This window comes from Pleurodeles waltl, chromosome 10 (assembly GCF_031143425.1).
Source record: "Pleurodeles waltl isolate 20211129_DDA chromosome 10, aPleWal1.hap1.20221129, whole genome shotgun sequence".
Classification (NCBI taxonomy): Eukaryota; Metazoa; Chordata; class Amphibia; order Caudata; family Salamandridae; genus Pleurodeles; species Pleurodeles waltl.
The window spans coordinates 132,983,693-133,011,483 of NC_090449.1; the positions used below are offsets into that span (position 1 = coordinate 132,983,693).

The window sequence follows — 27,791 nt, forward strand, 5'->3', positions numbered from 1 at the left end:
TTCATTTTGATGCTTCCTTCTTGTCATATTTTTTTCAGGTCCTTAGTTTCACCCTGCTGCCTGCCTCCCTCTCTCTTTGTCTCATTCACCTTCTATCCTCACTTACTTTGTAATTTTAAGAGTTTTTATCTGCAAAGTTACATACAGAATAGACTCATAAATAACTAATCAAAATTTCTATTGTAAACACCACTCTTACTTCAGTTGGTAAAACTGGGGCTCACTACACCACTATGTACTGTCCAAGTCAATATTTATATTCACATCCAATGCATAGCGGGACACTTAAGCATGAAAATCTCTGAAAATTAAAGAGCAATGAGCATGCTCTTTTTCAATTATACTCACGATTAATTTACAAATTGCAATATAAGGATGATTCAAGACTGCATAAGTCCAAGAATATTTCACTGATAGTAAATTGGCTATTATAATGCACAGAGGAGGCGGTGGGACATAGGAAGCCACACCTGACCCAAAGGTCCAAGATAATTAACTTATGAACCATCAAATATTACTTTTGTGTGCACTCACTACTAGCACCTGCTACCACGGTGTCACCCCTGAAACAGGCGCTAGGAATACAAAATCAGTTGGGGCGGTGCACCACATCAAAATAACAGTCCAAAAGTCCCATACGCATATATGAATTTGATTAAATTCTTCTCATTATTTCCTTTTCTTAAAATTGTCACAAAAGTACATCGGAAACAGCCAACGGTTTTCGTGCCTAACATGGGACTTCATCAGGGCACAATCAAGTGAACAATTTCTTCAGGTCATATGTGTGGAGTGTACTTAATTAATACCTTTAATATATTTTCTAGTCCTACTGTTGTGTTCTGATTGGCTGAGTGTTCCTAACTTCATGTGGCATCTCACCTTTATAGTTTTTTGGGAATGTGCATCCCTCCGGCCAAATGTGTTTTAGTGAGGGCCAATCTTCCATGACTATTGTGGTGGTACTGCCTATCTGAGGGATTGATTTGGGTTTTTCCTGTTTGTTAGTTTTTCTACAGGCTAAATGCCACCCCATCTGTGATTTGTCGATCAGTCAGGGTTCACGGGTGTGGCCTCCTGGATGAATGCCAACTCTACGCTACTGTACTCTGATAAAACAGAGGCAGTAGTTTTTAGTAACCCATCGACTTGGGCAGACTCATGGTGGCCACAATCTTTAGGAACACCCCCACAGTTTTATTTTTTTTTAAAGCCTGCAACCTGTGTTTTATCTTTGACAGCAAAGAGGCTTTCAAGTTGCAAATATCCAAACTCTTTGCCACCTGCTGGTAAACTATGAATATACTGAGAAAGATGCTTTCCCTCATTAAAGATTAGCATAAACAACAACTTGTTTAAGCCCTGGCCAACAGGCAGCTTGATTACTCCAATGCACTATATCTGTACTTTCCAACATACACTTAAAGGAAGCTGCAGTTTATTCTGAATGCAGCAGCTAGGCTAATCCTTAAAATCCTAAAAAGAGAGCACAAATCTCAACGTTTGAGATCACTTAATTGGCTCTCAATTGAGAAAAGATGCACTTTCAAAGGGCTTTGCTACTGTCACAAAGCAGAAAAGCATGCTAAGCATTACATCTCGGCTCTCTTTCAAATATATGCCCCAACTAGAGCACTATGCTCCCTCTGCTTTTCTAGTTAAAATGCTTAAATTCAGGAATGCCAGGAGGGAAAGTAGAGTGTTCACAGTTGTGATAGCGAAAGCATGGAATGCTCTAGCCTTCTCATTCGGAGCCGAAAACCACCCAATGCCTTTCAGCTCTTAATTCGTTTGTATTTTAACCGCTCCGGCTCAGATGTATCCAGATCTCAGTATCAGCACCAGGAAACCTTTGGGTAGTTGCGCGATTAATACAACACTAAACTTCGCAAAATGCACCGAACTTCCTAACAGTCAACTCTATGAACATCACCAGTCTTCAGTGTAATGGAAATTCCTGATTGTGAAAACGTTGTCAACTAACCTTTGACCATCAGGTTCCAAGAAATATTGTCACTGACCCCAGCATTCAAATATGGGCCTGCAAACCGCAGTATTCGTACAGCCAAAGGTCTCAAAGGCTTCACCTCTGATGGCTGGGAGCTTAGATAAAAGCACGTTTAAACTCTCAGCTATCCGCTTTGATGGAATAGGGCTCTGGCCATATTATCATTTGTATAATAAGTACAGAAGAAAGAGGAGGGACACCAGGTGCCTACTGAAGCCTCTGAACTGGATGGACTGATGTTAAGACTAGGGGCCACATGTATAAACATCAGGTTTGTGGCTTTCAAATTGCGATTTTTAGTGACTTGCAATTTGCAAGTCACAAAACCTGATCTACAACAGTATCTCAGACACTGTTTGCGATATGCAAATGGGTTGCAAGGGACCTGACTCACTAATATTCATGAGGCAGATCACAATTTGTGACCCATTTGGGAACTGCCACACACACAGGGATGGTGGCCTGCTGGGGTCAGCAGACCACCACGTCCATGACTGCTTTTTAAATAAAGCCTTTTTTTGTTTTAAAATGCTGTTCGTTTTCCTTCAAGGAAAATGGAATGCGTTTCCTTTTCATTTTATCAGAGTCGGCAATGGCCCGCCGGACCACTGCTTACTCTGAATAAATGTTGGCGTCCCCATTCACAAAGGGGAAGGGGTCCCTTGGGAACCTCTTCTTGTTTGCAAGTGGGTTACTTCCAGTTTGAAATTGGTGGTAACTGTGATTGTTTTGTGACCACATTCCTGATCACAAAACAATCATTAATTCCCCTGCGAGTCGTTATTAGGAAGGGACACCTTTGGCATGCCCCTTTCTAATAGCGTGTCATAAACCCTCTTAACGATTCGGTCAGAGGTTACTGAATCTCAAAATTGGGTTTTCTACTTTAGAGAAAGATTTTTTTGGTCACAAATGGCCCGATTCTTGGCAACCAAAAAAGCTACATACATGTGGCCCTAGATTTCAAACCACAAGAATAAGCAGATGACTATTTTTATATGAAAGGATTTCTACACACTCTGAATAATTGGGGAATTTATCCCACTTGCAAAATAAGGAAAGGAGACTTGCTGCATCACTAAAACAAAAATAAATCTCCTAGAATAAGGAGTGCTAAAATCCAACTATCACAGACACTTAGCAATTAGATGGATCTTCAGGGAAGGAGCTGCATCAGACAGACACTCAGAAAGAGTCACATTTTCATCCTATTGGGTACATTTGAGTAAATGTGAAATAGTGACATCTTTGTTGGGATAAGATGGTTATAAGGTGATGGAACTCACCAAAGGCCTACTGTTATTTTCCGCATAGCCGCATACTGTGAAAAAGATCAACAAAATGTTGACCTTATTGTTGTGATGTTCCTCGAATGCAGATTTATCTTAAAGAAATGAAAGACAAGAGGCGTTTGGCAAAAACAGAAAAGTTGGATTTAATTAGATGCAGCGGCCAGGATAGCCCAGTACAGAGTTGGAGTCTGATGCCTGTCTCTCAAAGTTACAGAGTTCTGAGCCTCATTATACACAATTCTCAAAAGGTCATAAAACAATTCTATGCATTCTTTGGAGAAAGGAATCCAGGCCTAGTCACAGAGTCGTAAATCTGACCATCTCATAAAGTGCACAGGTAGGTCTCAACCTTGCTTGGACAAAATGCGGGCCAGTTGATAACGTCCAGATGTCTGGCATGGGGAGCCTGTGATCACTGCATGTTGTGTGGGTTGTGTTCTGATTGGTTGAGTGTTCCTAACTTCTTGGGGCAACTAAATCTTAAAGTGTTTTGGGAATGCACACTCCTCTGGCCAAATGTATTTTACTGGGGGCCTACCTACTACGACTATTGTGGTGGTGCTGCCTATCTGAGGGATCAATCTGGGTTTTTCCTGTTTGTGTTTTTGTCTATGAGCTACGTACCACCCCACCTGTGATCTGTCAATCAGTTGCTTCAGGCACAGGTCGCAGGGCTTGCCTGACCATGTATTTCTGACTCAGTGTTGATGAGGAGGTCACATCGGGTGGCATTGTCAACAGTGATGCAAGTTCATTGCTATGTGCACACATATCATTGCGTACATTGACATTGTTTTCATCCATATCAACAGTGCCTCTCTAACATCTGCAGGTTAAAATAAAAACAACGTTAGGTTGGCCACAGAATGCTGACAAAAATAATCTAAATTACATAATGCTTTCAAGAGTGAATATGCTTGGTGATCTCCTCTTAGTAATCTGATCAAAGCAAAATAAGTATCTGGTAAGTTTTAAGTTGAAATGTATGAGTGCCATGAAGTTTGCGGGAGGTACTTACAATAGGAGATAATTTTATGAACATTGAAACTACACCTTAAATGCACTTTAGGGCATTGTGGATCAAGAGACATGTGTACCTCCATCCAAACCGTTAGTATGTAGCATTGACTGGCTACATTTTCACAGTTTGTGATTCTACGCCAACATCTCATTGTTCATAGGGATGTCTTGGAAGTTAATCCCATCTTCCTCACCTGATTAAATCACGTGATCTATGCAATCGCTCCTTATCCCATAGGTTCCTAAAATTCCAAAATTGTGATCAGGTAAGAAGAGGCCAAATGCTTGTAGCAAGCTCTATATGAATAGTAGACTTGAACATATTTGAAATGGCAATTGCATCGGTGATTAAATCATTTATTTTCCCTCTCTATCTTTCCACCGCATTCTTTTTTCATTAGGAAGCCCCTTCTAAGCCTACTTTACCCACTGTGTAACCCTCACTCTCTGCAGTGTCTGCCCTTACCTGACGACAGAACGTTTAAGTTTAGCAATTGTGCCTGCATAAGCGCTGACTGCTCCTCTCCAGGCTGCCCACCGTGATTGTAAATACAACTTCATGTGTGCCTATGACAGCAAAGTTTCCAAGTGACCCTCTTCAGTAGTTTCTACTGGGATGCTGAGGCATGGGTTGTAACCCCGTCTCCATGACTGTATCACTGTAACACAAGTCTTTTCTGCTTTGCTGCTGGATTCAGTGAGTCTACAGATGTGCGTTTTTTGTTCTACAGGATATTTGATGGGCGGACTCCGATACTCGTTGTCATGGACCCCGTAATACTGAAAAGCATCCTCGTGAAAGAGTGCTACACCCACTTCACAAATAGGCGGGTAGGTTTCTAAACAGGTGCAAATCTAAATTCAAGAACGGATTCAGACGAAAGGACTGTTTATTGTCGTGTTTGTAGTCACAATCTCCGTTGTAGACTTCTAGTTTAACATATCTGTGCTGTGAGAGAGAGGGTGAAAGGGGCAGGGTGACTTGCAATCCCAACATCTTCAAGACACTTCGAAAATGCCGAAGCTGTATGAAAATAGGACTGTACTTGGGCGGTTGCTAAAGTGGCATGCCTGCATTATACTGTCACTAACGCTTCATGGCACATGTAAAGGCACCTTAAAAGGAAGTGGCACCCCGCAAAATGATGTCCCCGCCCCCTGCAGTATGTGATGGGGAGGGTATGAGACTCAGATATCTCACAGAAATGCATAGATGGTAGGTTAAATCATAATCCCCTGGAGCCCTGCATTACTCTCAGGCTGGGAAGTGCTGCTTGAAAGGAAAATATAAACTCTAATGCTCGCAGCACCAGTCTCTGGACTATCTTTGGTACCCATTTTAATCTGCGGCTGCCTTGCAGGAAATAAGCCCCACATTCTTCACATGTGCAAACAAGGGAGTAAAGCATGTACCATTTAGGAACACTGTCTTGAGTCATTTCCATTACTCCAAAGATCCAACACAACTTCTTTCAAGGGGAATCAATCATTCCGGCCTTCCTTCTTGTAATTCCTATTTTCAAAAAAAACCAGAGGGGGGTAATCTCCTCATTAAAAAATCAAGCAATCACGTGGCGTGGTTATTAGAGTTCTAATGAGTTTATTTTTATTTTGTTACAGCAGCGGTTTAGCTTCTGATGCTGAATATAGGGATTGCTGAGACTCAGAGGTTGATAATATCTTGCACTATCCAAAATATTCCTTGTGATCTCCACTAGGAGCTTCTAACGAGTGGTCCACATTTTTACTGATAGTTGCTAAGGCTTCTGCATTTTGGTTGGAAGCTTCCGCATTTAGGGCCAGATGTAGCAAACTTTTTGCACGTCGCAAACAGCGAATTTCGCTGTTTGCGATGTGCAAAAAGCACATCGCGATGCCCAGTCCCCGTTTTGCGAGTCGGTAACCTGGTTACCGACTTGCAAAACGGGACTGCGAGTCTCAATTAGGAAGGAGTGTTCCCCTTCCTAATTGTGAGTCGCAGCGCAATGCTGCATTGCTTTGTGACCGCAAACGCGGTCGCAAAGCAATCGCAGTTACCACCAGTGTCACACCCATGGGACCCCTTCCCCTTTGTGAATGGCATGGAAAACTTTTTTTCAGAGCAGGCAGTGGTCCTATGGACCACTGCCTGCTCTGAAAAAATGAAACAAAAACGTTTCATTTTTTCATTTTGTAATGCATCTCGTTTTCCTTTAAGAAAAACGGGCTGCATTACAAAAAAAAAACTGCTTTATTTAAAAGCAGTCACAGACATGGTGGTTTGCTGTCTCCAGCAGGCCACCATCCCTGTGAGTGCTGCGAGTCTCAAGGGGGTCGCAAATTGCGATCCCCCTTATTAATATTAATGAGGTACGCCTTTGCAACTCCCTTGCGAGTCACAGATGGTGTCAGGGGCAGGCACCATCCTGCATACTGAATTGCGACTCGCAAATTGTGAGTCTCTCTGACTCGCAATTTGCGAGTCGCAATTCAGGAATTAAGTACATCTGGCCCTTAGAGTGGTAACTGTTACTGAGATCAGTGGTTACTTTGAATGGCCACCTTTGGTTCTCAGTAGGTGTGCCTATTATATTCGGACAACTTATTTTCTTTAAATTACCCACCAATGTTTGAGTAAGATTGGTAATGTTCCAAGATTGTCTACCATCGGGGCATGTGCATTTAGAAGTTGAGTGTGTAGTAATGAGGGCATTTAAACTGGTTTCTCAGTTACAGATGTTGTTCAAACTACTGATGCAGGTTGCTAAAGATTGGAACTGGTCCACCTGATGCTAAAATTTTACAACTGCTTTTTGAGTGTGTTCCTTGCAGCTGGCAGAGTGCAAATAACAGAGGTTATTATGTTGCCACACAATGATTTAGGAGTGTTTGAGGAGAGCACCAGAATACCTCTTTCACCTTGCTGTGAATAGTCCGCCTCCTCTGATATCTGGCATCAGACTCACTCAGAGCAAACCTTTCTGCACTGTCTAAATATGTCCACCCCTATAGCGGGGTCTGTCGAAGAATCTACAGTTGAAGACATTTCTTTTATTGGTATTTCATCCAAGTCCTCTTTACTGTAATAAATTTGCGCAGTCGTTTCAACGATGCTTGGTTGTGGTATGACTGAGGCATGTCACCAATTAGAATGGTTAGTATTATAGACGTTGCCACAATTGAAAGTTTCTCTAACTCACTGCCTTTTAGTCTGTTAAAATAGTGTTTAATGGATAGTGGCTCCGTTTTATCTGGTGGCTCATACCTCTACTGGGCTTGGGTAGATCCATGATGTCCCCATTGATTTTAATGGGAGTTAAGCTGATCTCAAAGTAAGAAGCTTGTTTTTTTAACCCCTCACAGACATACGAGTACCACCATGATTCTCCCGGCAAATAACTACCTCCTTTACCCCTTCCCCCTCCCCTGCCCTAAATCTTCAGGCGAGACATTGTTGAAGGTTAACATGGGCACAGTTCATTACAGTCAACATACATGGTTCATAAAACATCACAGCTTGTGGTCATACACACATTCCATTATGCAATTGCCCCTTTATCAACATTTATTCTGCCTTGTTGCTGCCAGTGTTCCTGTTCAGCCTTTGATTGTTGGCCCCTACTGCAAGTGTCTAGCTTCTGATGGCAGATAGGCTACTCTTGCCACCAACCTCTACGTGGGCGGTCCTCAGACCTTTGCCGGGCTGCAAGTGCCATGTTCCACCGAGAATGAGCCCTTTTTGGCCATGCCTGCTCCCTGTGCCCTAGACATGAGGCATCCCAAGGACACGGTAAGAGTGGTTCTCCTTCTCAGGCTGCTTACTTTCTGACTGGCTTTTGTTCTTTACTCGATCACACTGGCCACAGTTTACCGACCGCTGACAGCTCCCCCTTTACTGCCCTCGAGAGAAACCTAGTTGTTCTAAAGCATCCACTATATTGAGCAAAAATATATCCATGCCTACCCCTGCCAAGTGAACGCCGCTGTCTGCATAATACCCTGGAGTCCTGAGATTGATGAACCTGTGTCTCACAAAGACTCAGGCGTTGGCCTTTCATACCTTTATCATGGATATGTTTAATTTTTGGCTAGATCTTTCGACTTCCCCATAATCCCTTGCCTTTCTCCAGACCAGCCTAGCTATCATCTCGGACCACAAAACATCTGCTGGGCTCAGCAGCCTTGCCACTGCCGTGAGCCAGGATACCATAGCCCCCAACAGGTCCTTCCTCCCGAGGCAAGCCTACTCATTGCCCCCTAGATGCATAAGCACGTCGTCTAGTTTCTCTTCCTGAAGTAACGCACTCTGTATGAAGGGCAGCAGCTGGGCCCATCTCATTCCTGGTTGTCCCAGCCATGTCACTGGTGTGTTATGCAACCACATTCCTTTGTAATCCTTCCTCGCTGTTGCCCACCATTGCACCTGTGTGATAAAAGAGTGACCCAGGATCCATACCAGAGGGCCTGATTTGAAGGAAACAAGACTCAGAGGATTGTGGCCATATATATCCCTTGAAAGCCTCAGACGCCTATTTACCCAGTCTCTTTACCCCTTCTTCACCGAGCCCGCTGGCCGCCACAGTCATGGCTGCTCCCATACAGAATGAGTGGACCTGAATTGGTTTGACAGGATCCTTGCCTTCCCCAGGGCTAACCTCTGCACTGCAATGACTGGAAGCATCTTAAGTATGACCCATCTGCATGTCTGAAAAGTGGTTGACTTTCTTGCATTTCTTGCTTAAGGTATTCCTGCATATTGCACATTTAGCAGCACTCACTGTCCTCCAGGCAGTACAGGCAAGAGTATTTCCCCTTTACCTCCTGGTATATCTTTGACCTCAGGTGAATAATCATGTAGCTGCCCCTTAGGTGCACATCCTTCCCACAGAGGCATGACAGCCCTGCGTTCATTTTGTAGGGGGCAACATGCTCACTAATGATGGACGCTCCGAAAAATGCCTGCCCAAATACTGCTTTAAACAATACTGTTTCATGCCCCGGTCTTCAAAGCTGTCTGATCCTTGCAGCTTTAATGCTGAAAAATCAATAAGCCGCCTCTTGTCTACCCTTTTCGCATTCATCCTCTCCTATCTTTTCATGGCTGCTCTAAAATAAAGTGAGTTGGCTGGGCCCCTGTCCGTGGTTAACAGTAGCAGCTCCCGGACCGAGGAAGGGGCAGTGCGGGATGTGTGGGGGGTGGGTTTGAAGGGAGTGAATAAACATTAATAAACATTATATTTAATTAAAACAAAAAGAAAAAAACTTACCTCCTCCGCTGCTCCCCTGTCCCTTGACGCTCCTCTGCCTCTGCAGGCACAGGCTCCCAGCCTGCCCTGCGCCAATCCTGATGCTGCTCAGAGCAGCATCAGGATTGGCTGGGAGTGCCCAGCCAGGGTGCTCCCAGGCTGACGGGGAGCCTGTGCAGACTCTCTCCAGCCCAGAAACTGTGTTGCTGGGCTGGAGAGAGCCTACAGCGCATATGTGTTTGGCCGGCCTGAGACTGAGCACTCCAGCTCAGTGCACGTCACCCCCGTGGCCCGACCCCTTTCAAAGAAAACAATAATAAACAGAGTTTATTATCGTTTTCTTTAAAAGGTTTTGCAGCTGCCGCTGCTGACTGGAGGCCGACGCTCCTCCGCCCAAACGGAGGAGCAGCCACTGGTGGTTAATTTTGCTTAGTAAGATACAGCACTACGGTGAGCCTGTGCCCGGGACTTGGTCTTTTCACCTGTGAATGCTCAATGGATGAAACCCAGAATATCCTTATATTTACTCTGTCCTCCCCTGTAGCACCGGTCATGCTTTGACAGACCTCTCAGCACTTACGGTACTTTCCTGCCATTCTGAGAGCCAGTGTATTATCCTCCAGCATCTTCAGGTCGGCTCTGCAATTTTCCAAAGGTGCTAGGGCACCGGTGTCATGTGTTAGTCTGCGTGATGCACCAGCTCTCTGAACCTTTGCCATTAAAAATGAGAAAGTGTGTCAGCTAATTAATTGTCACAGCCTGGTGTATGTCTGGCCCCCACTGTTATGTTCACCTTTATTTGATAACCCACTAGCTGCATAAACAGCCTTACCACTTCCGGGCACCTCGCTGTTCCTAAGTTCAGGGCCTGTACCACTGTTGTCTGAACATAGCGTAATCTGGCTGCTGGCGAATCTCTCCCCCATATGGTGAAGGTGACCAGGACTGGAAATAGCTCCAGCAGTTATGTTTTTTTATACTGTATGCTTGTTCTGTGCCAGGCTTCTGGCTAGTGTGCTGCTGCCCAAGCTGATCACATTATTAGACCAAAGCCTTTGCCTTCCACAGTGTCTGTAAAGAGTTCAAGCTTAAATGAGGGCTCAGAAAAAGGGCCTGCTATCCTGCCTAGGTCGGCATCTTTCCTCACTTTCTGCTCTGCTACTGTCGGGTTGACCCTGACTGATTTCAGGTTCTGAAAAGTGCGAGGGGTCCGACTGCCATTGTAAGGGTTGATGAAGCCGGAACTAAAACCCTTCGCTAACATCTGGCCTTCCACTTGTTTGGGGTAACTGTTCAATAACCTTGTGATCAAGGCTGTATGTATTGGGGTTGGCAAGGGTGTTGTTGGTTCCCAAATGCCCCCACCTTGTGATACTACATTACATTGCTTTTTTTTTGCTGCCACTAGCCATGGCCTCCTTTTGCAGTCCACTGCAGGGTGGGTACCCCCACAATAGCTGCAGATGTTTCTGAATCTGCAGGCTTGCCCCATCTGCATTCATCTTTCTCGTACTTTCAACATGTTCGGTTCTGTTTTTTTCACAGTGTTCCTCTTGGTTGGATTCTTTGCTTGCCCCCTTGTTGGAACCCCTCCAGTTTTCCTTTTTCTCCAGTTGTGAGAAAGCTTTGCTCCTTTGTGTTAGCTCCTTCCATGGTTGCCACCATATGGTTGGTGAAGTCTTCTACATCTTGATGCTCCCATTCAGTGATTGGCCATGTCTGCATTTTTTCACTGAACCCTTCGCCGTAGCACAGCCACTTGTCACCCTGGTATTATAGTTGTGCTTTGTGCACTTTCAGTTCATGTAGGAATAGTGCTGCTGAGCTCTCTGGTAATTTCTCCACAAACACACATGCCAAGGTCCTAAATGTTATCAGCCAGTGATCATTGGATCCTTCGACCCTTGATCTGTGCCTCTCCCTCCTTTCTTCCTCTTACTTATCATGCATAGTCAGGTCTAAACCCGCCTGACTTTCCTTTAAGATTGAGAAAATGGCAAAGAACATCCTTGCCCCATTTCCTTCCTTTTACTGCTAATGGTATAAAGCTGGCCAGACCTGTCTCTCTCATTGTCAAGTGGTGGTTCCCGGCAGGGCCTATTATATTCACTTGCTAGCTTGTCGACTCATGTCGCACCCGTCCACGCCTTGGTGGGGTTGGTCTCCTTTTGTGAGGCATTGCTACTCGGAGCTGCTTGCTGCAGGTCGCTGGTCCCTTTTCTGTTCTCTCCTTCCCAGTTGCGAGGTTGCCCTGCCTTTGAGGAGCAGCGTCCTCCTTGCTTTTGTTTGGGTCCGCCCCCACCTGCCCACGTGGATCCTGTGTCTTCGTGCCACTTGTTTGTTGTCTTGAGGTCCCACCGCTGCTCCTTGGCCCAGCCACAGGTTCCTGCCCGGCCAGAAAAAAGGAGGGTAACTGGATGAGAGGTAGGACCCTGTACCCTTCCACAGCCACCAAGCAGAACCCATATATGGTGGTAGGGGCTGCACATGCTAGGGTCATGCCCCGTTCCATTTTGCCAAGCTACCTCTGGAGTCGCGTGGGCCTGCCCCAGCCAGCCCTGCATCACTAGCTCGCCTTGCTGATTGGAGTTCAAAACCCCAACCTGTGTCCTAAAGTTAACTATGCCACACTGCCCCCCCCCCCACCACTGTGCAGGCACCATCTGCTGTGGGCCCCCCGATGCCATGCACTTGCTGCTTACCGTCCAAGTCCCTTCATTGCTCCGCTGCCCAGGGACCAGCTCCAGCAGCGGCTGTAGGTACTGCATGCTGCTCCTCATCATATTCCCTCTCGCTTTCATAAGAGTAGTCCCTTCTATTGTCTTATGGGGATGTGAGAGGTCTTCTTTTTTGGGCCCTGCTGTGGTGTAACCCTGCTACGGTGGGTCCTCTCTTTCTTGGGCCCTGGGCTCCACCTTGTCCCAGACCCTGCAATGACCTTTGAGGAAGTGTCATTCTGGCTGTAGTCCGCCTGCTGATGGGTCACAGGGGCAAGGCGCACGACTCCCTGGTGCATCCCCACTTGGCCCCTGTTTCCACATTCTGGGCCCCTTTAGATTTCCGTGGTGCTCATCGCCTTGTTTAGCTGCTGGTTGACCTATTCTTTGCCCTGTCGAACCATGATTTGCGTTGCCTATTCCAGCATCACCTGAAAATCCTCTTCCAGGTCAGGGTCAGTGTTGCTGCATGCCACAGGTCACCTAGATCACTGATCCTTGGCCCCAACCACCTCCACCATGTCCCTGAAGCGAGCGGGCTTCTTTCTTATCCTGCTTTGCCTGGTGTTGTGTCCTCCTTCCATCAGTGCCACTGGTGTTCTCTGTTTGTGTGTGCTGCTTTCTTGCCATTGAGATCGGCTGTTGATTGTGCCTGATGCCCCTCCTTTGTGTGCTGGGCTTTCTCCTTAATACAGGAGATGGAGCGGCTACACCCGCCACCTCCAACGCTTTAGGCCAAGACAACCAACCTCACTGTGCTTGTGATATGCCTTTTCCCGGCCACTTCGCCGCACCGCCTCTCTCCCATGTGCTGGCTTTGCACTGAAGCTCTGCCACGTCCTGTGCACTGCCCCGATTTCCAAGTCCAACACTGCACCAAGGAAAGCCGCCGAGTGACGTTCTCCACTGCCCGACTCCCTTGCACTTCTGCTGTTGTTCCGCTCCAGCTTTTGGGTTTAACAATGCTTTGGGGAAGCTGACCGGTGAAGTCCTCGTCCTACGCTGTCCTGTCCACCCAGTGAAGTCCTCGCTGCTCATCGTTTTTCTGGGGGTTGTCTTGAAATTCCCCTACCAAGCAGTGATGTCCTCCCGCGACGAGGTTGAATCCATATAAAAAACCAACCATTTACAATGCAACGGGTCTCGCGTTTGCTCATGTTAGAGCTGATCGCGTTGTAAACTCCTAACCCGACTTTTCACCTATCGGGCAAAAGTGCATTTGTGTACACAACCCGAAAAAGTGAAATTAGCTATGTAAAGTGCTCGACTTCTGCCAAGCGAGATCGCGCTCGTAAATTAGAGAAAAAGAAGTCCACGAGCCCGATTGAAAACAGCGAGCCTCGCATGTTTTCTGTACTTGGTCGCTGCGCTCGAGGAGGGCTAGCCACCGGAAAAGACATGACGTATGCTTGCCTTCGACTAATGAAAGCAAGCAGATTTTATTAGGCAAGCCCACAAACCAATAAAAAACACTGACGTGAAGTTGACAGGGCTCCGAGCCCTTTTCTAAATGCAAAAGCGTCTCGCTGCGATAAGCATGCGCGAGCGCATGCAACGCAGGCCTGGCTGATGAGGGGTGAAACCCCGAAACCGGTCCCAGGATGCTTGTTTCCAGTCCAGGGAAGACCTGGCCTAGCAGTTCAGGCTGGACTGTTCCAATGGGGAACAGGGTCAAGACTGATTTGCATATGGCTGGGTCCAAACTGGAATGGCATGGGCAGCAAAAAAACGATGGATTTAGGCCCAGATCACTGTACTGGGGGTGAATGTTTGACAATGTTCAACATTCCGTCCATCACTTGTTGTTTTTGCGACCCTAATAAGTGGTCAGCTTGTTTTAGGTGGCGCATCATCCCTTCCTGACCATTCTTGCCCCGCTCCGATGCCGCACCTCATTGGCAGGTTTAAACCCCCCCCAGCCAATTACTTTTGCGGGCTTGGTGGCTTCGCTCCCCTGGTGGCTCGCACTCGGGAGGTGTTTTATCATGGGCCCCAATGTGGTCCACTTTATATCCTGGCCCCTGCCATTTCTCAATCTGATACTATTAGGATGCATTAAAAATACTTAGCCGATAGCTGCTAACTATGTGAGAATGCTGAATTGCGCTCTATGTGTTTCGGGCACCCGATTCTCCTTGGGCTAAAATATGGTCTTTCATATTTGGGCGTTGGTATGGTAGAAGAAGTGGTTATGATGTTAGACCTCTTGAATCCAGGTCAAACAATCAGGCAGTAGTGAAACTGTTTTTAAAACAACCACTTAGGCCCTGTGAAGCAAAAAAGTTGAGCAAATTTCACTCAACCCTCCTTTCTTTTACTGTGTCCGAGAAGTGGACAGAAATGAGCAATAAAATTTTTGTATGGTGTCTAGGCTGCTGCAGCACCAAAGGCAGAACTGCCCACTGCCTTCTGTGGCCCAGTGCGTCTCAGCAGCACAGGTGCCCTAATGACCAGTGTGTCCTGACTGTGGGACACAGGTCTGCCCCCGTGAAGCCACTAGAGTGACGATCTGCTGCATGCCCCGGCCCATGGCTCCACATTCGGGCTCCACATTCGGGCCGAGCCCAATTTAGCTGCTCGAATCACAGAGGTGCCTTCCCTCGAGTCTGAACGCTAACCTTGTAGCCCACAGACAACGCCAAAGCACCCAGTTCTGTCAGCAAACTAAGACCACCAGGGCCAACGACCGCGGAAGCACCGCCAACAGGCTGGCGGTGCTTCTGGGGCCATTCTGACCGCGCGGTACAGACGCGGTCAGAAAAGGGAAACCAGCGGTTTCCCGCCGGTTTCCCGCCGGTTTCCCGCGGCCCCATCGACCCCCTTCCTGCCATCCTGTTTCTGGCGGTTTTCACTGCCAGAAACAGGATGGCGGGAACGGGTGTCGTGGGGCCCCTGGGGGCCCCTGCAGTGCCTATGCTACTGGCATGGGCACTGCAGGGGCCCCCTAACAGGGCCCCATTGAGATTTTCAGTGTCTGCTTGGCAGACACTGAAAATCGCGACGGGTGCAACTGCACCCGTCGCACACCAGCAACTCCGCCGGCTCCATTCGGAGCCGGCATCCTCGTTGCTGGGGCTTTCCCGCTGGGCGGGCGGGCGGCCTTTTGGCGGTCGCCCGCCAGCTCAGCGGGAAAGTCAGAATGACCACCGCGGTCTTTTGACCGCGGTACGGTCTTCTGGCGGTTCCCGCCAGGTGGGTGGGTTCCGCCGCCCGCGGGGGTCAGAATGACCCCCTAAGAGCTGAGACTCCAGTCAGACAAGGACCAGGATATTCCCAGATGATAGTGCGCTTTACAATTTCACATAATATACCACTAGAGCTCATAATGGCGTTGTGCAGCGTAGCTTGAGGTCAGAGGGACCAAGCACTAGCACAGCACAGAGTAGGACAGGAGTGTTCAGAGGGTTCCTGATTAAATATATGTTGAGTTAAATAGAGCGAATCTACCACTATTTACATTGGTTTACCTTCAAGATACTGCATCATTCGATATTCGTCTACAAACGTTTTGTAGCAGGATATGTTGGATACGATATTATTTGAGAATAAGACTTTTTGCCACTTTACAACTCCAGTTGCTTCAGACAATAGTTACTTGCATGCCTGTAGAGGTAATGTGGCTAATGACCTAATGACCTTGTTTTTTTTTACTATAGTTTTTTTATCATAATGCTTTGTTCGATTATATTCATTTTTAGCCCATTGGCTTGAACGGACCCTTTGAAGAGGGAATGTCTGTTGCTAAAGATGACGAATGGAAGAGGATTCGTACAGTGCTATCACCAACGTTCACCAGTGGAAGACTAAAAGAGGTAAAAGGGCAAATTCAAAATTTCCCAAATATGATTCCCTGCTGAAAATGCGGTTATTTCCACAAGGACCACCCTTCTGAACATATTAACTGAGAGGCCAAAGTATTGTTGCAGAAAAACTAAGCCTTTGCATATGTTTGTTGCAATCTTCTCCCTGTGTGTGATGTGATCTATGAAAATCTACATTATTTCACCTTCAATTAACATTCTGTATAGTAAGAATAATGTGAATGCAAGCATGTTGATGATTAAAAAAGGTATTTACATAATTTTAAAGCATTTAGGGCAAGATATGCAACCTTTTCTTTTGCGACTCCCAATTTGCAATCCATTTGCAAATCACAAATTGCAAGTCGCAAAACAAAATGTACAACAGTGTCAATCACACTGTTAGCTATTCCCAAATGGGTTTTAAGAGACCTGCCTCATGAATATTCATGAGCCAGGTCGTAATTTGTGATCCATTTGGGAATGGCTGCACTCACAGGGATGGTGGCCTGTGGGGTCAGCAGACCACCATGTCTGTGACTGCTTTTTAAGAAAGCATTTTTTTCAGAAACGCAGCCCGTTTTCCTCAAAGGAAACAACAATGTTTCCATTGTTTTCCATGGAGTAAGACTCTTATTCTTTTGACAATTCATATCTTGACTTGTGTATGTTGGATAATTGTCATTGTGGTCTTGTTAGATTTAGATAAGTATTGCCTATTTTCTAAACTGGTGTGTTGTCCATTTTGTAGTGTTTTCATTCTATTACTGTGTGTGTTGGTACAAATTCTTTACACATTGTCTTTGAGATAAGCCTGACTGCTTGTGTCAAGCTACCAAGGGGGTGAGCAGGTTTATTTTAAGTGTGTATCTCCATTGACCTGACTAGAGTCAGGGTCCCTGCTTGGGCACAATGCAAGCTGACTGCCAGCCAGAGGCCCCATTTCTAACATTGGTGATCAGGGCTGAGGATTGAAATGTTATTTGTACCTGACATACAGTGATTAAGTGTACACTACTATTTTCAGTGCAGACCATTAACTGACCACATACTACTTGTTTTGTGATTTTGCGTTTTCTCTTTTTGAACTTTTTCTGCCTCCATATTTTTTGTGATTTTGTTTTGTAACTTCTCTTGGGAACTCTCTGTTCTTTTTTGGAACTTTGCATCTTTGAGTGAACCTTACCAACATGTCTCAATCTGGGAATGTATCAGCAGTGGTTACAAAGGCTGTTATTGAGTTGGAGAAACTGGATGAGTACACAGTGGCTCAGCTGAAGCAGTTTTGTAAGGATCTTGCCTGCCCAATCAAGAGCTCCTCCTGGAAGGAGGAGCTGCAAAAGGCAATGAGGGCCTGGGTGGCAACCAAGACGGCTGGAGGGCACACAGAGGAGGAGGATGAGGGTGAGGAGGTGCAGAGAAATCTAGGTGGTGTAGTGGATGTACCTATTCTGCCTGGGGGTGGGTCTCCAGGACAGATAGCAGTGTGTCAACCAAAGGTCTGGCTCCTGAGGAGTTGCAGGAAGGACAGGCAGAGAGGGTGCACCCGTTTGAATTAGAGAAGCTTAAAGTGGAGGGGGAGATGGAAGAGAGGAGGCTGGCAATTGAAGAGAAAAAGATGCTCTTGGCTCATGAGCTCAGTTAGAGAGCTGTATCTAGTAGAGATGGTGGCAGCACTCAGTGCAGCCTGAGAGGATGGTACACATTCCAAAGGACTTAGTAAAGGATTACATGAGTGAGGATGATATCTATCTGTGATTTAAGGGGTATGAGTCAGCTCCCCACATAAACATGGTCCCTGAAGCACATTTAGGGGGATGACACTCTGACATCCTTAGGGAATCCTCAGGGACTCACCTACTCCATTATGAAGGATGCCTTACTCACAAGATGTGGTCTCACCCCTGGACAGTACAAGGAAAACTTTAGGTCCTATAAGATGAAGGACTCCCAATGTTGACTGGAGTGTGTAAACTCTTTTTTCAGGTCACTGGATGGTTGGGTGAAGGGCAGTAAGGTAACAACTTATGAGGGGCTTTGGAACTTAATTGCTTGGGAGCACTTGTACAGTCTTTGTTTTCCAGAGCTGTGCCAGCACCTAATTGACAGCAAGCTGACTGACCCCAGAAAGCTTGCTCAGGAAGCGGACCGGTGGGAGAGCACCAGGGTCCAGAAAAGGTATGTGGGAGACCATGCCAAGGGAGGGCAGGGTCCCCATCAGAAGATGTGGGGAGGGGGTAAGGGTAAACATGGGGAGTTCTCTAAAGGGCCCCAACCTAGTCCCCAGAGTTAAGATTCCCAGTCCCCAGTTGAAAAGAAACCATGGATCTCTACAGGGAAACCTGCAGAAAGTGGTCCTCGCAAGAACTTTGAATGTGATCAGGTGGGTCACATGAGGGGGATCCCAAATGTCCCAAGGAGACACAGGCACCCACTGGTGCTCAGTAACAGGGTTTGGGTGGGAGCCAGATGAGATGGCCTTTGTCTCACTAGGGGACAGTGAGATGGTCCAGAGGACCCTTGTTCCTGAGAACACTACAAAGTACAGGCAATTGGTGACCATCAATTGGCAGAGGGTGGAGGCTATGAGAGACACAGGAGCCAGTGTGACTACTGTGAGAAGTCACCTGGTGTCTGAAGAGCACCTAGTACCCCATGCACTTCACCAAGTAGTGCGGTAGACAACTCTGAGCGCATGTGCACAGTGGCACAGGTTTGCTTTGAGTCGGGGGTTGGGTCTCAGGTTCATTGAGGGTAGCTGTGAGTGCAACCATGCTTGTAGATTGTTTGCTTGGCAATGACCTGGAGGATTTCCTTTGGAAAGAGGTGAAACACGGGTCTCACTTGGCGATGAAGGGTCTGCCTGGGTGTGTGTGTCCACCTGGTCAATGCAGCCCATCAGAGTGATCAGGAGACCTTGGAGCCCGAAAGAGTGGCCAAGGTGTCTGCCAGAAGGAGGAAGGGCAAGGAGAGCGGGAAATCAGCCCCAGAAGTTCCCACATTCCAGGAGGAGACTGAAACTGAGGGGGATGCCTTCCTCCTTCTCTTTTTCTGACCTCATTGTTGCTGGTTTTAGGACTCTGCGTACTTTGCCACTGCTAATCAGTGCTAAAGTGCATATGCTCTCTCCATAAAACATGGTGACATTGGCTCATACCCAATTGGCTTACTTAATTTACTTGTAAGTCCCTAGTGAAGTGCACTACATGTGCCCAGGGCCTGTAAATTAAATGCTACTAGTGGGCTGCAGCACTGGTTGTGCCACCCACCTAAGTAGCTCCAGAACCATGTCTAGGCCTGCCTCTGCAGTGCTTGTGTGTGCAGTTTCACTGTCACTTCGACTTGGCATTTAAAAGTACTTGCCAAGCCTTAAACTCCCCTTTTTCTACATATAAGTCACCCCTAAGGTATGCCCTAAGTAACCCATAGGGCATGGTGCTGTGTAGGCAAAAGGCAGGACATGTACCTGTGTAGTTTATATGTCCTGGTAGTGTAAAACTCTTACATTCGTTTTCACACTGCTGTGAGGCCTGCTCCCTTCATAGGCTAACATTGGGGCTGCCCTCATACATTGTTTGAGTGGTAGCTGCTGATCTGAAAGGAGTATGAAGGTCATATAGTTTGGCCAGAATGGTGATTCAAAATCCTGCTGACTGGTGAAGTTGGATTTTATATTACTATTTTAGAAATGCTACTTTTAGAAAGTGAGCATTTCTCTACACTTAACTCCTTCCGTGCCTTCCAATCCACGTCTGGCTAGGTTTAGTTGACAGCTCCCTTGTGTATTTACTCAGACACACCCCAAAAACAGGATACTCAGCCTCACTTGCATACATCTGCATTTTGAATGGGTCTTTCTGGGCTGGGAGGGTGGAGGGCTTGACACTTGCATGTCAAAGGACATAAGCCTGCCCTCACACAAAGGACTGGCACACCCCCTACTGGGACCCTGGCAGACAGGATGGAACTGAAAGGGTGCCTTGTGCTCTTCGAAGCCACTCTTTGAAGTCTCCCCCACTGCAAAGGCACATTTGGGTATTTAAACAGGGCCTCTTCCCCTACCAGATCACACACTTCTTGGGGTAGACACTCTACCTCACAGACACTTATGGACAAGAACCCTGCTGGTGAAGAATCCCCAAAGAGGAACTGCCTGGCTGGCCAAAGGACTCACTGGGACTGCCTTTCTGACAAGGACTGCTGCCTTGCTGTTACCCTGCTGCCTTGCTGCTTCCTGGCTGTGCTGAGAAGTGCTCTCCAAGGGATTGGGTAGAGCTTGCCTCCTGTTCCCTGAAGTCTCAGACCGAAAAAGACTTCACTCCTGCAAATGAACTCCTTGTGCGGCGAAAATTCGATGCACAGCCTGCTAAAAATGACGCACAGCCTGCCCCACGGTGAGAAATTCACCGCACGCCGAACCGGAACAACGCAGTGCAACTTCACAAGCAGAAGATCGACGCTGCGCCTGCGTTGCAACCGGAACTTCGACGCACGGCCCACCGGATCGACGCACAGCCGACCCAGGACGACGCAGCCTGACTTCTAGAGAAGAAACTACGCAGCGACTGCCGTGCGGGACAAATTTTCCTCGCAACGCCCACTGGATTGACGCATCGCTTGTGACTTTGCTCCGCAAGCCCAGGATTCCATGCACAGACCCCGGGGCACCAGAAAACCCCACAACCCGGAGAGGAACCAAGTCTGCGTGCTTGAAATTGACGCAAAGCCTTCCTGTGTGTGAAAAATAAAGACGTAAGTCGGTGTGCGAAGGGACAAAACCAACGCACACCTCCCCGTTTTCCACGCATCGCCTCCTCTGCGGTCCCTTGTAGAGATTTTGAACGCAAACCAGGTACTTTGCGCTTGCAAGAGACCTTTTTTGTTTTTAAGAGACCTTTACTTGTTTTGCAAAGACTTAAGACCCTTTGGGGGTCATTCTGACCCTGGTGGGCGGTGATAAAGCGGCAGCCAACCCGCCAACAGGCAGGCGGTCCAAAAAAAGGAATTCTGACCCTGGCGGGAACCGCCAACACAGCCCGCTACTTTAACACTCCGACCGCCACGGCGGGACAGACAAACAGCGCGGCGGTCACCGCCAACAGGCAGGCGGCAGACAATGTACCGCCCACCCTATCACAACTCACCAATCCGCCACCTTTTCCGGGGCGGGAGCCCCGCTGATAAAAACACGGCGGAAACAGACTACGAACGGGAAAACGCTCACCTATACACACTCCACGAGGAAGGAGGACAGCATGGAACCCTACCTGCTCATCTACCAGGAGTACGAACGCCGGCGCAGATGACAACGGTGAGTACTGCACCTACGACACAGGGGAGGGGGGAGGAGGAAAGCTTACGGGCACACACATGCGCCATACACCCACCCCCCCACCACAAATACCTACACCCCAATGCCGAGCAACAAGTCAGAGTGACACCCCCCAAACCCACCGGAATAATGCAAAGACACAATTAAAATGATCTATAAAATATATGTATAAATAGCTCCATTAAAGGTATGGGAAATATGCTATATAAAAGATACAAAAATAAGGAATGAACATAGTCAACAATATATACATAGGCAATAAGTCCTGCACATTCCCTCAAAGTTCCATAGTCCATGGGCCAATGTGCACAAACACATGGGCAAAGCCCACACAGGAGAACAGATACCATTGGAGAGAACACTGCTGGGGCATCAGATGATAAAACTACAGGCACCTCAGGGGGAAGGGAAGGGGGGGCACCTCAGCCACATGAGTCCTTGATGCCAGATCCACGAGGGGCCTCCATGCCCACTGTCCCATCCTGGGGAGTGCAAAGCCACAGTCTCACAAGTCTCTACAGTGGGTGGGTTGCCCACTGTCCCATCCTGGGGAGTGCAAAGCCACAGTCTCTCAAGTCCCTACAGTGGGTGGCTTGCCCACTGTCCCATCCTGGGGAGTGCAAAGCCACAGTCTCACAAGTCTTTACAGTGGGTGGCTTTCCCACTGTTCCATCCTGGGGTGTGCAAAGCCACAGTCTTTCAAGTCTCTACAGTGGGTGGCTTGCCCACTGTTCCATCCTGGGAAGTGCCAAGCCACAGTCCATCAGATGGATTACCGACTCCACTGTTAATGGAGGAGGCATGGTGCCCAGAGTGCTTCCTGAAGCCCTGCTCGACACAGAACCGGCACTGTCAATGGGCCAGCGGTGCTTGAGATGAAGGCCCCAGCGGAGCGGTGCTTGAGATGAAGGCCCCAGTGGAGCGGTGCTTGAGATGAAGGGCCCAGCGGAGCGGTGCTTGACAGGAAGGGCCCAGCGGAGCGGTGCAGAGACGGCGGGCCCAGCGGAGCGGTGCTTGATAGGAAGGGCCCAGCGGAGCGGTGCAGAGACGGCGGGGCCCAGCAGAGCAGTGCTTGAGATGAAGGGCCCAGCGGAGCGGTGCTTGACAGGAAGGGCCCAGCGGAGCGGTGCAGAGACGGCGGGGCCCAGCGGAGCGGTGCTTGAGATGAACGGCCCAGCGGAGCGGTGCAGAGACGGCGGGGCCCAGCGGAGCGGTGCTTGAGATGAAGGGCCCAGCGGAGCGGTGCAGAGACGGCGGGGCCCAGCGGAGCGGTGCTTGATAGGAAGGGCCCAGCGGAGCGGTGCAGAGACGGCAGGGCCCAGCGGAGCGGTGCTTGAGATGAAGGGCCCAGCGGAGCGGTGCAGAGACGGCGGGGCCCAGCGGAGCGGTGCTTGACAGGAAGGACCCAGCGGAGCGGTGCAGAGACGGCAGGGCCCAGAGGAGCGGTGCTTGAGATGAAGGGCCCAGCGGAGCGGTGCAGAGACGGCGGGGCCCAGCGGAGCGGTGCTTGAAATGAAGGGCCCAGCGGAGCGGTGCAGAGACGGCGGGGACCAGCGGAGCGGTGCTTGACAGGAAGGGCCCAGCGGAGCGGTGCAGAGACGGCGGGGCCCAGCGGAGCGGTGCTTGGCAGGAAGGGCCCAGCGGAGCGGTGCTTGAGATGAAGGGCCCAGCGGAGCGGTGCAGAGACGGCGGGGCCCAGCGGAGCGGTGCTTGACAGGAAGGGCCCAGCGGAGCGGTGCTTGAGACGGCGGGGCCCAGCGGAGCGGTGCTTGAGACGGCGGGCCCAGCGGAGCGGTGCTTGACAGGAAGGGCCCAGCGGAACGGTGCAGAGACGGCGTGGCCCAGCGGAGCGGTTCTTGTCCCGGCGGGCAACTGTTCAGCGATTCTTGTCCCGGCGGGCCCCTGTTCAGCGATTCTTGTCCCGGCAGGCCCCTCTCCAGCGGTTCTTGTCCCGGCGGGCCCCTGTTCAGCGGTTCTCGTCCCGGCGGGCCCCTGTTCAGCGGTTCTCGTCCCGGCGGGCCCCTGTTCAGCGATTCTTGTCCCGGCGGGCCCCTGTTCAGCGGTGCTCCTCCCGGCGGGCCCCTGTTCAGCGGTTCTTGTCCCGGCGGGCCCCTGTTCAGTGGTGCTCCTCCCGGCGGGGCCCTGTTCAGCGGTGCTTGTCCCGGCGGGCCCCTGTTCAGCGAATCTTGTCCCAGCGGGCCCCTGTTCAGCGATTCTTGTCCCGGCGGGCCCCTGTTCAGCGGTTCTCGTCCCGGCAGGCCCCTGTTCAGCGATTCTTGTCCCGGCGGGCCCCTGTTCAGCGGTTCTCGTCCCGGCGGGCCCCTGTTCAGCGGTTCTCGTCCCGGCGGGCCCCTGTTCAGCGGTTCTTGTCCCGGCGGGCCCCTGTTCAGCGGTGCTCCTCCCGGCGGGGCCCTGTTCAGCGGTGCTCCTCCCGGTGGGCCCCTGTTCAGCGGTTCTCGTCCCGGCGGGCCCCTGTTCAGCGGTTCTCATCCCGGCGGGGCCCTGTTCAGCGGTGCTCCTCCCGGCGGGGCCCTGTTCGCCGGTGCTTGTCCTGTGTGTCTAGGGAGCCAGACCTGGGCAAGACTTCCCGCTCATTCGCCATCCGACCTTGCGGTCGCGGGGCCCTCCTGTGATGGAGTCCTGGGCCCCTGGGTGTCGTCCGTCACAACCGGAATGGGGCTGGTGGGGCCCTCCTGGGCAGCTCGCCTGCTGCCTGACTTCTCCGCCCTGCTGCCCTTGCCCTCCTTCGCTGAAGCTCTGTGGCCCTTGCCTCCCTTGGATGATGTGGCAGGTGACGGGGCAAGGCTACTGTCCTTGGTGGCAGCCGTCTCGGTCTTGTCGCGCTGGGCCTTTTTTTTTTTTGTCCTCTTCCCAGGGGGTGGGCTGGCTGTCCCCTTGCTGCTGGCCGATGTTCCTGCCCTAGGAGCTGGTGGACTCCAATAGCCCTGCACTATGGTCACAGTAGATGCAGGGCTGGTGGTGGCTGAGGTGCTTTTTTTACTCTTACCAGATGGAGGGGGTGGGTCAGTGATTGGAACGAGCTCAAGGTTGGAAAGGAAAACGACTTGGGAAGGACAGGGACGGGTAGGTGTAGTGGGTATGGGAGTGGAGGAAGAGGATGTGGTTGTAGGAGAGTCAAGTGTGCTGTCTTTGGGTGCAGGTGCTTGTGACGGAGGCTGTCGTGAGGTGGATGGCTGTTGGGTGGGTGGCTGCCTGCGTTTGTGTGGTTTGGAAGAGGGGGTGACAGACACACTGGGAGAGGACACAGGGGACGTGTAAATGGCAGTGGGGGTGGTGACTGCACGTGTGCGGACTGTAATGGAGGGTGTGCTGGTGATGGAAGTACTGGCTGATGGTGGTGTGCATGCAGGTGTGAGTGGAGACGTCACAGGGAGGGAGGGGGGAGATGAGGAGGTGGTGGACACAGAGGTGGTAGTGACTGTTGGCATGTCTGCATCTGGATGTTGCTTGGGTGAATGCTTGTGGGATCTGTGGTGCTTATGTCTGGATGAGCTGCCCTTGGGTGTAGAGGTGTGTGCAGGCTGGTCTGATGGTGTGGATGGGATAGGCAGAGGAACAGGAGACTGGGACTGGGTGGAGGGAGTCAGAAGAGGGAGGCTGGAGACAGGGACAATGGCTGCCGTCAGTGCTGAGGACAGAGCGTTGAACGATCGCTGATGGGCAGCCTGACCCGAATGAATGCCCTCCAGGTATGCATTGCTCCGATGCACCTCCCTTTCTACACCCTGGATGGCATTCAAAAGGGTAGACTGCCCAACAATGAGTGTCCTGAGGAGGTCAATGACCTCCTCACTGAGGGCAGCAGGGGTAACTGGGGCAGGGCCTGAGGTGCCTGGGGCGAAGGAGATGCCCGCCTTCCTGGGCGAGCGGGCACGGAGCGAAGGCTGAGGGGCTGCTGGGAGGGCGGGGCTGGTGCGCTGGGTGGCGGCTGTACCTGTTGTGGCGGTGGGCACGGATGTTGCCGCCACCGCTAGGGAGCTCCCTTCCTAGGACGTGTCGGTGTCGCTGACGTCTCCACGGGTCCCCGTTGTGGAGCTCCACTCGCCCTCCGTCTCACTGGTATACTCGGAGTCTGTTGTATGGCCCTCTGGGGCCATGTGAGATGCAGCTCCCTCGTGCGCCGATGCCACTTCTCCTCCGCCTGATGATGCTAATGCACACATGAACAGGAAGACAAAGAAAATGGGGGGGGGGAGAAATGAAGACAGGTTGAGTGCATGCATTGGCAACACCGTTGTCGGAGAGGACAGACACAGAAGCCCCCTGAACTAGGCCGCGCAATCGGGGTACACTACTCAGTTATTGTGACTAGGCCTACAGGTCTATGGACGACAAATGCACACATGGGTGAGGCCGGACCATGGATAGCTGTACTTGGCACCCTAAAGGTGGGGGGCGGGGGCACAGGGCCGTGTCTAACGGAGGGGCCTAGCCTACAGAATGCGCCCTGGCCTGGAGATAGCCACAGCCCTCCTCCCCCACCCAGACACCTTCACTGCGCGCAAAGATAGCAGAATGTGCTGATACTCACCCCCTTGTGTCTGCTGTGATGTCCTCACGTGCCCATCCAAATCGGGGTAGGCCACCGCCAGGATCCGGGACATCAGGGGGGTAAATTGGCGGCTGGCACCCCTCCTACGTTGGGAGGCCATCCCCAGCAGAGACTCGGCGGTCTTTCTGGTCCCGCGGCGGATGTCCTCCCACCTCTTTTGGCAGTGGGTGCCCCGTCTGTTGTGGACCCCCAGGGCCCGGACGTCCTTGGCGATGGCACGCCAAATGTCGATCTTCTGATGGGCGCTGACCTATGTGACATGTACAGGGTGGTAAAGGAAATCGCATCAGTTTTCTGCCTGGTCAATGTGAGTGGCCCCCCCCTCCCCAACCTTGCCATGTGGCACATGCTCTCATCTTTCGTGCGTTGCCCTCCTCATTCGCTCCCCTCCCCACCATCTTACATACACCCCACTCAACACAGGCATAGCCCGTTCAACGTGCACCCTGTGTACTAACCTGTTGGTCTGGAGGACCGTAGAGTAGCGCATACTGGGGGAGGACCCCATCAACAAGTCTCTCCAATTCTTCGGAAGTGAAGGCAGGGGCCCTTTCCCCAGTCGCAGCAGCCATTGTATCTCCCAGACCGAGGTCACAGCAGCACTTGCAGTATAGGTCCTCTCCTGTGGATGATCAGGTCTCGAGTGATTAATCAGATAGAAAATGGCAGTCACGCCCGCGGCGGTGCGTACCGCAGCGGTGCGTACCGTGACCGCCGGCGCACATTGTCATTGGCTCCTGAGACCCATAGGGTTCAATGTTAACCAATGCTGCTTTGCGCCGTGGTCTTCGACCGCCTACCGCCACGGTGTGCCACGCCAGCGCAGTGACCTCACATCCCACTGTCACACTTCACAGGTCAGGCAGCCGCCATTTCAAGGGCCCACATGGCATGATTTCTACTGCGTCACACAGGCCTAGGCCTTGCATTGCCACTCATACAAGCCTTTCAATGCATAGCGATTCGTGTACTGTGCAAGCTGTGTGAACGAACCTGTGGGTTGCTTGACTCTGTGCTCCATGTTGTCCTTCCACTGGGACTTGCGAGGAGAAGGATGAATCCTCCCGTGTACCGACCGCTGGTGGACCTGTCGACAATGGAAGAACGACATATCATACTTACATACAGGCTTGACAGAGCAACTATACATGAACTATGTGCCCAGCTGGAGCCAGACCTGATGTCCCCCATCCGCCAACCCACAGGGATTCCCCCTCTGGTGCAGGTTCTCTCAGTACTCCATTTTTTGGCAAGTGGGTCTTTTCAGACAACAGTGGCCATATCATCTGGGATGTCTCAGCCTATGTTTTCTAAGGTTTTGTCCAGAGTGTTGTCTGCCCTGATGAAATACATGCGGAGCTACATTATTTTCCCTGAGGTGGGCGAATTGGCTACAGTGAAGGGTGATTTCTATGCCCTTGGACATATCCCCAACATCATTAGTGCCATTGATGGGACCCATGTGGCTTTGGTTCCCCCCAAAGAAAGTGAGCAGGTGTACAGAAACTGAAAAAGTTATCATTCGATGAATGTCCAGGTGGTCTGTTTGGCTGACCAGTACATCTCCCATGTAAATGCCAAGTTCCCTGGGTCAGTGCATGACGCGTATGTCATGCGAAATAGCAGCATCCCTTATGTGATGGAACAGCTACAGAGACACCGTGTGTGGCTAATTGGTGACTCTGGTTACCCCAATCTGTCGTGGCTACTGACCCCAGTGAGGAATCCCCGGACCAGGGCAGAGGAACGGTACAATGAGGCCCATGGGCGAACTAGGAGGATCATAGAAAGGACCTTCGGGGTCCTGAAGGCCAGGTTTAGGTG

General features: G+C 50.2%; 1 protein-coding gene across 2 annotated transcripts in view; it reads left to right on the plus strand.

The window, feature by feature from the left end:
* Positions 1-27,791, plus strand: part of LOC138261216 (cytochrome P450 3A21-like) — a 334,418-nt gene that overhangs the window by 145,956 nt on the left and 160,671 nt on the right. For both annotated transcript variants that reach the window (XM_069209971.1, XM_069209970.1), the window contains exons 4-5: positions 5,052-5,151; positions 15,961-16,074. In XM_069209971.1, coding sequence (XP_069066072.1) covers positions 5,052-5,151; positions 15,961-16,074 — 214 coding nt within the window. The remainder of the gene's footprint in view (positions 1-5,051; positions 5,152-15,960; positions 16,075-27,791) is intronic.